Below are 12259 nucleotides of genomic sequence, written 5' to 3'. Positions count from 1 at the left end.
GCATATGGGTCAGCCTCCATCCCAGGAAGCCACTCCCCCCTCTTTAGGGTACCAAAGCCCTGTTTGCATGCTTGAGCAGGCCACGTACTAGTAAGAGCTTCATTGTGAGTTTTGTTAATGTAACAAATGCTTTTTACTCATCCACCCACATTGTCCCATTTGGATACTTACTACTATTGGTTGTCCCATTAAGGATACTTACTACTATTACAGTAAAAATCACTTAGATTTGAGGTAGAACTGACAAGATGAGAAAAAGACAGGGAGAAGTAAATAAGAGAGATGAGAAAAGATAAAAGGGAAGGTGGGTGTGGGCAACAGAGAAAGGGAGAGGGGGAGAGAGAGAAAAAGAGAAAGAGAGAGTTGGGAGCACTCTTTCAGTTTCAATAGCTCAGATACTGAAAAATCCAAGTTCTACCCATGATCTCCCCTAAGTCAAGGTTTGACTAAACAGAAGCATTGAGTCAATGCTCCTCTCCTGTTGTCTTCCCTCAGCTATGGACTAAGCCTATCCTTGAAAATCCATAGCCATGACCTCTGGTCATGTAACAGAGTGAATCCCAAGGGGAAAATGTCACCTGTGCCCTCCAATGTAATAGTTATTACCTTAGACCCAGAAATGAGTCAAGCTATACTTAAGGACTTGGGGCCGGAGAGGAAGTCTGGTAGAGAGAGAATGAACACAGTGGAATCATTTTGAACAGTTGAATAAATTGATCAAAAGTCCAACTTCAATCTGTAAGACTATGTAATAGACAAGGGAACTACTAAAGCTGATGTCTGCAAGAATGTTAGAATCTGTAACAGACTTCCATCTATTTAAGCACAGGTCAAAAGATGGGACTTCAATCTAAGACTTTGTGGTTTTACCATAACCATTGGAGGGTGGTTCTAGCCCTCACTGTGCACCCATATTCTAGTAACAGCTTGGCTCCCAAGCTCCCAGCTTTCTAATGTTTGTGGATAATTACACTGAGTCTGCAAAAGAGGGTTGACTCATTTTTCCACTTTTCTCTCAGGATTATTTTGCACCTAAATGAGAACATATTAAAAATATTTGGGAAACACTGGGCAAAATATAAATGCAAGCCAGCATAGCAGCATGTGCTACAGTGGGTAAATTCCCCCAGGCTCATAAGCCACCTCTTATCAAATTGGTCCTTTTGTGGGGTTGGATAAGAGAGTTCAAATAATATACCTTCTTTCATTTGTCCCCCTCCTTCACTCCTGTCTTTCTTTTCTCCTTCCCTTTCTCCCTTCCTCCCTTTTTAAAAAATAAAATATTAAGGTAGATATTGAGAAAGGTTGGGATTCCTAGAATAGTCACTTTAAGCTAAACTTCTGACATTGCACTGAAGATTGCTGGAATGTGGACTACTGCTTACATCACTCATCCTTAGCACATTTTGTCAGTCGTGTGAAACAAGTCATCCTTTTAAACCAACTTCACATTCTGCTGAGAAAACCTAAATTCCTTCTGACATGAGATCTGAAAAGACCCAGAATACATGACACACAGTCCTGGGCAAAAGACTGGCTTGAAGGCCACACTCTATGAAACATGACAAAATATAACCAGATGAGACATTTCAATTCCACAGTCATGTACCATTGAGGTGACTACTGTTTCTGAGAGCTGGCATGTATCCATCCAAACAGAAAGGCACTGTCTGTAACAGACATGGCAGCTGGTTCACTCCTAAGGGTTTTCTTGCTACTGGATTACTCAGCATTCTTAGCAATTAATTGCCTTCTGAAGATATTAAAATTTTCATTTCTACTTTAAAAAGATAATTTTATCATTTTTTCCAGTAGATTAAAATAGTTTTAGGCAACCATTGATATTCATGTTTCTGGTCTCTCTGAGACTACTTCCATCCTCTTATCATTGACTTATAACACATCATCCTGGACATTCTGAAGCCTGCTTCCTCTCCTGTTATTGGCAAAAGGATAAACCCCAAATGTTATTTTCCATTGTTCTAGCATGAGAGATAGAACAGAAAGATCATAAGCCCAAATAGATATTAAGTGGTCAGAAGAACCTAGATATCATCTATTTCCAAAGTAGCAGACATAGCAACTGTGTTGGTGGGCGCTCATAGATTCACATACAACTCTCTGCTATAAGCTTTGTAGAATACTGTCGACTTGAGGATCTCACATGATGGCTTAGGGGCCCTTGTCTTGGGTTTAAGTGATATCCCCTACCTGCTGGTGATGTGGTTTGGAAGAGCTGACAACATTCCCAATCTTCCCATTACTTATCCATGTGAACAATAATATAAACTAGGGCTGTTGTGAACACTAGGCCAGCTCAATACATTCTGGAAGTCCGTGGAGTATGAATTGATGTCATTGTTGGGACTCATGTTTCTTATCAATAGTGTCATCCTTCTCACTTCTCTCATTTACAAAATATGATGTCATATCCTAGAAGACTGTAAATCAAGATGGGAATTTGTTTGTTTTCAGATGAGTATCTGATTTCGTAAAGCTGATGGAATCCGTTCTTATTACCCTGATGGAATCAGGGTAATACAAGAACTTCTTTGTATCACATTGCAAGCCTGACAAGGGCCATCCCAAATCATATAATTTAAAAAAAAAATTAGTGTATGTTCTTAAAAAATTTCAAAATACGTGTGATGTTCAGTTTTAATTGTCAGCTTGCCATAGTCTAAGGAGGAATTCGCCGTGAAGTGTTATGTAGGAAGACTGGCCAATTGGTGTGTTTGTAGGAAGTTATTTTGGTTTTGATGACTTTAATGGAGATGGGATGACTGTTCTCTGGGTTTGGTCTTCAACTGTGTAAGGGTAGAGATGGCGAGCCGAGCACTAGCCCGCATGCACTAATTCTTTGCTCTTTGCTTTGTGGATGTGGTGTGACTTAGCTGTTTAGAGCACCAGCTGCCTTGGCTTCTCCACAGTGATGGACAATAACTTGGCACTGTGAGCCAAACAAATGCTTTCTCTCTTAGGCTAAGTCTGTCACAGCACTAGGAAACAAAACTACTACAAAAGGCAAAACAATAAGAACATCAAAGAATCAATGGTAAGGGGAGGGGTCTACTGCAGTCATAGCCAGTGGCCATCTTTCTGCATAAACAGGATAGAGTAAGAACTAGGGCAATGTTTAGACCCTCAGCAAGTGCCTCGCTAGTAACAGTGAGTTGAGTGGGCGTCACCCAAGCCATCCCAAAGCTGCATCTGCTTACACTGGCTCCTTGTGATCAGCACCTTGTGGCAAGATTGGAACCTAAGGGGTTTGTTTTTCACAGCTCTACCAACTCCAAGATGTCTGCCTGTCGGATTCCTAGGACATATGCTCTTCTTAAAATAAACTTTGATTATTGGTTTTTCTTTTAATATCACAGAAGTTTCATATTGGGATCTTTCTATTTTCATTAGTAGAATTATTTCTTCCTTGTCCCCTCCCCTAGGATGCAATAATAATAATAAAAAACCTACTTGGTGTATTACGTAACCTCGGATCTCATTAGATCTTTGTTGATGAGAAAGACTATTTGCACAGGGCTAGAACTGCATGATTCAACAAAATGATTTTATGTGAATAAAATAAGTTTTTTCTTTTAAAATGACAAATGGATGCTTTCACAGTTTTTGAATAAACTGGCAATGCAGGCTTCTTTCTTCGGAATGAGGGTTTTACCTTAGCCCTTAGAATTCTGAGAATGTCTTCTTCATCTAAAACAAACAAACAAAGAAAACAAAAAAATACTCCTAAAACCCAACTGAAACATTTTCCTACTTTGCTGCCACTCTTTTCTGTGCACATCACAGGAGAAGTGAAGCGACTCTGGTTCCATTTTGAGATGAGAGAGAAAGACACCAGCCCAAGGATGTGAGCTCTGCTGTATTGCTTCTCCCTGTCACGTTGATTCAGTAAAGTGCTGCAGGTATAAGCTTGCACTCTTCCTTCTAGCTGACCACAGAGCCCTAAACAGACATCCTTGCAAGCACCCTTCCCAATTTGTTCAGCTCTCCATAACCTATAGGTCAGATTAAAGATTTATAATTTACTAAAAGAATTTCTATACAACTTTCCATACCTGTGAACACAACTTGAAAGAATAGGATTTCTGGAATAGTCTCAGTGTGGGCCTTTGGAAGTATAATGATTCTGTATCAATTTGAAATGATAGAATTAATATTTATTTAATTTTTTGTGAGTCATCAAAAAATAAACAAATTTCTTAATAAGTTGGCAAATTTATTATTTATTCACTTTGAACTTAAATTTCTATTTTAATTTCTCAAAGAATTATAGCCTACTATAATATTTTTCAAAGTACTTTATTGATTACCATATTGTATTTTTTTGCAACGAAAATGTATACATGGATTTTAAATTACTTTTTAATTGTCCTTGGCTCCTTAAGGGGCTCGGTTGACCATAAAATTATTATTAATGTACACTTGTCTAAAATAACAAAATTTTCTATACAGTTAATAAGTAATTATTAATCTAAAAAGCTAAATTGTGTTGCAGATTTATATCTCTGAGATGGATGGCTTCTTATTTTTCTTCACTTAGTTTCTGAACACGTTGGGGTGTATTATATTCTGTTGAGAAAAGTACTTGCACAAAAAGCACAAGAAAAGAGATGGAGTTTATTATAGCAATATTGCTAATTTCTTGTTTCTGACATACAGACCTCAAATCACATAGTAATCTATCATCAAAAACATTTTTAATGATCTATCAGCAGACAAGCAGGTTATGAATATTGCTTTTATTGAGAGCAAGAAGTTATATGTCACTTCATAGCCAAAGAAGATTCACCCAGGCATTAGACAATTCCCTGTTGTCAGTGCTGACAATATGTTAGATAGTCACTCTCCACTGCCTCCAATGAATTGTATCCTATAAAGGTGATGTGCAATAAGCTTTCCAATGGCAAGAAAAGCTGCTTTCTTCTGTAAAGTGGGAGTACATAATTGCTATTTTTTGGCCATTCAATGTCTCTCAAAGGTCTGTGCATTAAATAATTACTTCCCAAGGTGGCTGTTTGAAGAGATAGTGGATAGGACATATGGCCCTGTGAGTGGTCTTAGAACACTGGTGGAATGTGCCTTTTGAGAGGATGGTGGGATCCTGAGCCCTTTCTAGTTTGTTTTCTGGCAGTTTGCTCCTCACTATGGCTAGCTGGCACTCTTACCTGAAGCCTAAGAATACTAAGTCTACCCAATCATAAACTGCAATTCTAAAACCATAAGCCTCCCAGTTCCTTTTTCCTATGTAAGTTAATTGTCCCAGATGTTTTGTTAGCAGAACAAAAGGGTAACTAACATAGTTATTAAGAGAAAAAGCAAATAAGACATTTCTAGACGCAGGTCATTTCAGAAAAATTGATTTTTAAGTAAATGTACCTGTAAATTGTGAAACGTATTTATTTTCCTCTTTAGGTACATGTATGGTCATATTAGGACATGTAACATATAAGGCTATATTGATTTCACCAATTTGAGTCATTGAACCATTGTCAAAGAGAAAGGAATGCTTGGTAGGGTGAGTAAGGAAGTGATAGGGAGAACTGGTGGAGTGGAGAGTGCAGGGAGGGAGAGAGAGAGAGACAGACAGAGAGAGACAGAGAGAGAGAGAGGCAGAAAGAGAGAGCACTTCAATTTAACTAGCTTGATGCTCAGGCTATCATATAATAAAGAAACAATGCATTTCAAAAAAAGCACAAACCATGCTATCTAAATGGCTACTGAAAATAACGGCTTCCTAACTCCATAATTCGGGAACTACAAGGCCATATCAGGCCTCACTGTTCTTTTCTGGGTCTCATAGGCTTCCTAACCGTTGTTTGTTCTGTTTTCAAAATGGTTTCTACCAGATCTTGTGCTACTTTCCCATTCCAGGGCTCAGGAATCAGTAGGCATTGTGTTTTCTATTGCAGATGCAAAAGATCTGGGTAACATCTACTATGATTGCCTTTCACACTCCAGCCTCACAGGCACAGTTGACTCCAAAGCCCTTCTGGCACTAGCCAAAGAAGGTATAAGGGACAGAAATTGTTGCAAAAAGACAGTAACTTACAATGAGTGGGCCCCGGTTGTTTTCGCGGTACTTGTTCTGGAAGAAAATATACACGACAGTGGCAGCCAGGGAGTAGAGAAAGGCGAACACAGCCACGGTGACAAAGAATTCTGCTGAGGATGAGGAGTCTCCAACCAGGGCCAACTTCTGCTGTTCCTTTCCCTCACAGGTGGGCACTTCAAAGGTCACCTGGTGCAGCCTGAAACCATAGAGGCAAGAAGACAATTGACACGTTGTAGAAGCTGAAATGCCCACTGTCACGTCTGCAAATGCTGTCCAACATGAAGAATCCAGTGGAGAATTTGTTAGTCAATTTACAGATTCTAGCTTGACCTATGGAAGTAAGTTACCACAGAGGTGGTAAAGCATCCTGCAGAGGTGAGAAGGGGAGAGAGGGACTCTGAAATAACCATAGCCTTCTGCTGAGACTTTAGAAAGTGGCCCAGTAAGCCTTGGGTCCCTTCTATGTTTCCAGCCTCTTTCCTCAGGGTGTTAAGGCCCATCCCTCTGCTCCACACATAGCCCATTTAACCTGCAGCAGGCAGACCAAACAGGATATAATCTTTCTGTGAATTTTCCATGGACTTTTCTACCTGTGCTTGCCCCCTCAGGATCCAATTATCACATCCTCCCTGGGGAACCTCCTGCTAACTACTCACTATTGTGGTTTCTTTCCTTTTGACATTTTATTGTACTTCTTTTAAAAAAAATATTTGAAATTATAATATAATTACCCTTCTTCCAACCTTGTGAATCTCATCAAGCTCCTTTATGACATTTGTGGTGTTTGTTACTAGATAAAGCTATTTAGATGACATACTTGTTCATTGTTTGTTTTTTCCTGTCTGTATTGCTTCCTCAGTAGGGACTACCAGTCTCTGTGGTAGTGTGGATTTTGGTTTTCTTTTTTTCTGTATACCCCAAAGCTGGCTATTATTAGGCATTTGCTATGTGAATAAATGGATGAACAGTCTTCGTTCTGCCAGGTTCTAACTTGAACCCTTGAGAGTTTTAGAGTGTATGCTCCCCAAGGGGAACATCCAACACAGCATAGTAGTCCATTATAGGGACCAATGAAATGCTTAAGCAACACTTTCTGCTCAACTATAGCCATCCAAGGAAGTCATGTTAAGCACATATTTTAAAGATGTGAGCTGGAATGAAGTGGAAACTGTAGATTGTTACAGGAACCAAGATTCTTCAGAAATATGTTACAGCTTTGATGGGAAAGGTATCCAGGCACCCAGGATCCAAAGAATGCAAAAATCACTGCACAACACATCTCACACAAGAGACTTATCGGAAGGAAAAACAGAGGAGAGTGGCTGCCTCACCTCTGGGGGCAAGAAGCAGCAGAGAACTGAATGTAGCACAGGGTTTATATAGGGTTTCTTGAGGAAATGGAGTAGAGCTTTTTAGAGTGGCCTGGGATCCGAGGGATTATATGGCCTGATATTGTGTAAAGTTAAGGGATTGGTAGGGTTTGTTTTTTCTTGTAGGACAAGGCCTGGCCAATTTCCCATCTTCAGGGGCTGGGAAGGCTGTTACAGACATTAAAAAACAGGAGATACTCAGTGGAGCCTGAATGCTAGAGCTCCTCAGGCAGGGGCCTGGCCACTTGTGTGCCTTGAGTGGTTATGAAGTTTACAAAAGGAATGTCTGCTCACTCAGGTTGAGTTGGCAGTGCATCAGCAACAATGCAGACACTTGTAAATCAACATTAATGAAGCTCGTTAATGTCACCCGAGTCTCATTTGGGAAACTACCTGTAGAAGTAACAGTGTTCCTGCAGCCATTTCCAACTCCTATTTAGCTTTTTTTTACTAAGCTAAATGTAAATAACCCCTTTCAAAGTGTTCGCTGTATACACATTCCACCAGTTTATACAGTAACACTAATCATGAAATAATACTAATAGCAACAGAGCTAGCAGGATGAAACATTTCTGTTTTGAACACGTTATGTAACTTAATGTTTACAACAAACTCTGTAATGTGGGCTCCTTTTTGCACTTCACCACTTACAGATAAAGAAATGCAAACTTAGAATGATCACATAATTTGTTTTAAGATACCCAGGTAGTTTTTGTGGGCCAGGGTTTAAATTCATGTCTAGTTCTAAAGTCTTTTTAAAATATCTATATCAACTTTTTTATGCTAGCTTGTTTATGCTTGATTACAAGGCATCAAGGAGGATAAATGCTATCTGAATGTGTCCCAAGGGCCACTGTCATTAGAATTTTCAGGAACCTCTCCCAGACTTACCAAAAGATCTGGAAGTGAAGTTGCATTCATAGCAGGAGGAGGGAAATCACTATTTCATAAAGACATGCTCCTTTTAAAAATGATTCATTTATTTTTATTTTATGTACATTGGTGTTCTGTTTGCATGTATGTCTGTGTTGGGGTGTCAGAATTACAGGTAGTTGTAAGCTGCCATATCGGTGCTGGCAGCCAGTGCTCTTTACTGGCTGAGCCATCTCTCCAGTCCAAGACATGTTCTTTTAATTTTAATTCTTGACTTAAGAAACAGTTTGCATGGTTCATTTGTTTTTGTAGAAGGACTTTTTCCCTTAACAGACAGGTTAAGCTCTAATATGGCACAGACATCAGAAACACTGGTTCTGGTGATCGGGTCAGATTTTCTTTAATAGCCTGCTCTGTGGGAATTTAGGGGAAATGAACTAAACTGAAACAGTAATCATATTAATTCTGAAGCAGATGGCCTCATAGCATGATTTACCTTTCTTCCATATCTCTAATCTGTCATTCAATGAACATGCTTTTGATAAGCAACACTGTTTCACACAATGAATGGGTGCTGGACATGGAATGGGAAATGAGAAGGAATGGTTGGTTTCTGCCCAGGTTGAAGTTCAGTGTTAGTGAGGAAGGTGGGTTTCTCAGAGGAATCCTATAGTGGGCATAGAGGAGCTGAGGGAAGTTTCCCTGTGGAATGTACCTTTAAGCAACAGCTTCAGAAATGACCAGAAATTGTACAGATCAAAAACTAAGAAAGAAAAATGAGATACTACTTCATGTGCATGCAGATGGCTAATCTCCAAAAAGATTATAAGGACAGCAAATGATGACAAGATGTAGGAAATCATTCTGTACTGGAGGAAATGTAGCCTGCAATAGCCACTTTTGAAAGCTGTGGCAGTTTGTTAACTGGGAAAAGTGAGTTACCAGAAGTTCCAGCAACCCTACTACTAAATATGTATGCAAGAGAAATTATAACATATGTTCATCCAGAAACTAGCATAAGAATACTCATGCATCATTTTTCTTAATGGGAAAAAGTGGAAACAACCCAAATGTCTATAAACTGGTAAATGGATAAAACAAGGTATGGAATGGGTTATTATTTGTCAATAAAATTAAGAAAGTTCTTATTCTTGATATGCCATAGAGAAAGCTTGAAAGTACTTTGGTGAATGAAAGAAATCATATGTAAAAAGTCAAATACTAGCCGGGTGGTGGTGGTGCACGCCTTTAATCCCAGCACTTGGGAGGCAGAGGCAGGTGGCCTCTAAGGGTACCAGGCATTCATGTGTTATATATGTAGTTGAAACACATAGATACAAAAAAATAAAGATAATAATAAAAATGGTAAATACCGTGGTAAGTGAATTACAATTAAAATATATTACAAAATAGAAATGAACACGTGTCAAACCCTTGCATAAGTAAGAGCCCAACACACTGAGGGAATGCAATGTAGATGGGAATGCATTGTGGGTTGGGAATGCAGTGTGAATGGAAATGCAGTTTGTGTGGGAAATGCAGTGTGGGTAGGAAAGCATTTTGGGTGAGGGATTCAGTTTGGGTAAGGAATGTAATGTAGGTGTGAATGCAGTATGTGTGTGAATGCAGTTTGGGCTGGGAATGCAGTGTGAGTGGGAATGCAGTGTGGGTGGAGAATGCACTGTGGGTAGAAAATGTAGTTTGATGGGGAATGCAGTGTGTCAGAGTAAGCAGTGTGTGTGTGTGTGTGTGTGTGTAAACGAAGTGTGTGTTTGTGTGAATGCAGTGTGTGTGTGTGAATACAGTATAGGTGGGAATGCAGTTTGTGTGGGGAATGCAGTATGAGTGGAAATGAAGTATGAGTGGGAATGTAGTGTGGGTGGGAATGCAGTGTGAGTGGGAATGCCTTGTGGGTGGGAATGCAGTGTGTGTGCATGAATGCAATGTGTGCATGAATGCAGTTTGATGGGGAATACAGTGTGGGTAGGAATGCAGAGTATATGGAGAAAACTGTTAGATGGTGAGGAAGGAGATGGATGGTGCTTAAAGATAAAGAGAGGCATCCAGAAACCTCCACTGGGGGTGAGGCTGGGGCTGTGAGAATCATGTTATAGATGTTGGCTTTAACTTGAAAATTAGCAATATTTTCTTAAGATAAACAGTATGTAAAACAAACTCAAGCCATAACATAAGCAACATCTATGTTCCTTGATGCCACTATTTGGATATATGCCAGGATATCCTCCAAGATCAGCATGTCTCTGTCAAGTCACTTGCTACTCAAATGGGGCAGGTTAGCAGAGGCCAGAACTTTGGAAGAAAGAGATGACAGAATCAGCATTACTTTCTGTACCATCTGTTGAATAACTCTATCTCCATTACTAATTCATCAGGTTCATTTAACAGAATTGATAACTGTGCCCAACTGTATAAAGAAATAAAATCAAAATTTAAACTCTACTGTACCTATCAATGTCAATGGTAGATAGGGGAGTGTTTGGCTCATCAGCTGTTCACCTATGTGAAATGAGGGGAAAGAGAAATGGAAGTGGAATTCTAGATGAATACTTGATCTGAATAAAGGAGTGAAGATAATTTATAAAGGATGACGTCAACTAAGAGTTGTTAGTTAGAGCAGACTTCATCCATGCATTTGAACATTGTGTGATGATTGTCTGGTTTGGTTCTCTTGTCAGTTTGACACAAACTAGAGTCCTCTGGAAGGAGGAACCTCAGTTGAGAATATGCCTCCATCAGCTTGGCCTATAGGCAAGTCTGTATGGCATTCTCTTAGTGAATGCTTGTTGTGGGAAGGCTCATCCCCACTGGGAATGGTGCAAACCTGGGACAGGCTGAGAAAACCTTGAGAAACAAGTTGGTAAGCAATTTTCTGCCCATGGTTTTTGTTCTAGTTCCTACCACCAGGTCCTGATTCAGTTCCTTCCCTGAATTCCCAAATTGTAAGAAATAAAGATGAAATACATCTTTTCCTTCCCAAAGTTGATTTTGATTTTGGTCATGCTGCTTAATAATCATATTAATTACACCCTAACGAATACAATAGTGTATATCAACGCACACATCTACACCTAACCCCACATGCACACACAGGTTCCTTTAAGTAACATGTGTGTGTGTGTGTGTGTGTGTGTATGTATGCACCTTTGTGTGTATTGTTGCAGAAGAAGAGAGGTTACACTCAACATATATTTTGTAGCTGCAGTAATTTTATGAGGAAACATTATTAACTTAGAAGCTAAACAAGGGACAAAAGCTGTTCCCTGGAGATAGAGCATGCCTGCTGAGAATCTGGAAGCTGCCGAGTCTACCTCTGATCTTGTGAAGGAGTGAGGAAGCAATTGCTGAGGTTGCAGAAGGCACCAAATTCAATTTGTTGATTTCAAATGTACAGTTCCCTCATTCCCTTCTTGGTTGACCCGACCCAATCAAGGGGTAATTGAATTCTGCCGGGTTTTATTGCATTTTGTCTGTCAATAAAAGACTTCCATTTTAGAGTAGTTTTTCCTTAAAAAAAATTACCAGTACACCCAGGGAATCATTTAAAAGAGACCATGACTCTCCAGTTAAAGAAAAGGGGTCACCATGTGTGCAAAGTTTTGAATTTTTTTTGGAAGGACAGGAAGAGTATTAAATGAAACTATCTCTTCAGTGTCTGGAGAAGGACAAGCTGGTATTGCTTTATTAATAATGGTTTTCATGGGATGGGAACATGGCTCAGAGGATAAGGCTGTTGCCATGCAAACATGAGGGCCAGAGTTCAGATCAACAGCACTCATAAAAAATACTGGGCTCTGTGGTCCAGCTGAAATCTCCTTCCTTGAAAAGGGTGAAGAGTAATTGAAGAAGACTCCTAATCAATCTTGGGCTACCACTCACATAATGTACAAACTTACATATACATGTGACACATGGACACAGTTTGTGC

The 12259-nt window shown here is 39.6% G+C and overlaps 1 protein-coding gene across 3 annotated transcripts in view; it reads right to left on the bottom strand.

Annotated features, from left to right (window-relative positions):
* The window catches only part of Synpr (synaptoporin), a 312429-nt gene that overhangs the window by 53206 nt on the left and 246964 nt on the right, over positions 1-12259 (bottom strand). For all 3 annotated transcript variants that reach the window (XM_031345205.1, XM_031345216.1, XM_031345227.1), the window contains one exon: positions 6068-6266. In XM_031345205.1, the coding sequence (XP_031201065.1) occupies positions 6068-6266 (199 nt within the window). The remainder of the gene's footprint in view (positions 1-6067; positions 6267-12259) is intronic.

The sequence above is a fragment of the Mastomys coucha genome, unplaced genomic scaffold (genome assembly GCF_008632895.1).
Source record: "Mastomys coucha isolate ucsf_1 unplaced genomic scaffold, UCSF_Mcou_1 pScaffold10, whole genome shotgun sequence".
Classification (NCBI taxonomy): Eukaryota; Metazoa; Chordata; class Mammalia; order Rodentia; family Muridae; genus Mastomys; species Mastomys coucha.
Note: the sequence above shows the minus strand (reverse complement) of the source record. Positions and strands in the feature narration are given on the sequence as shown.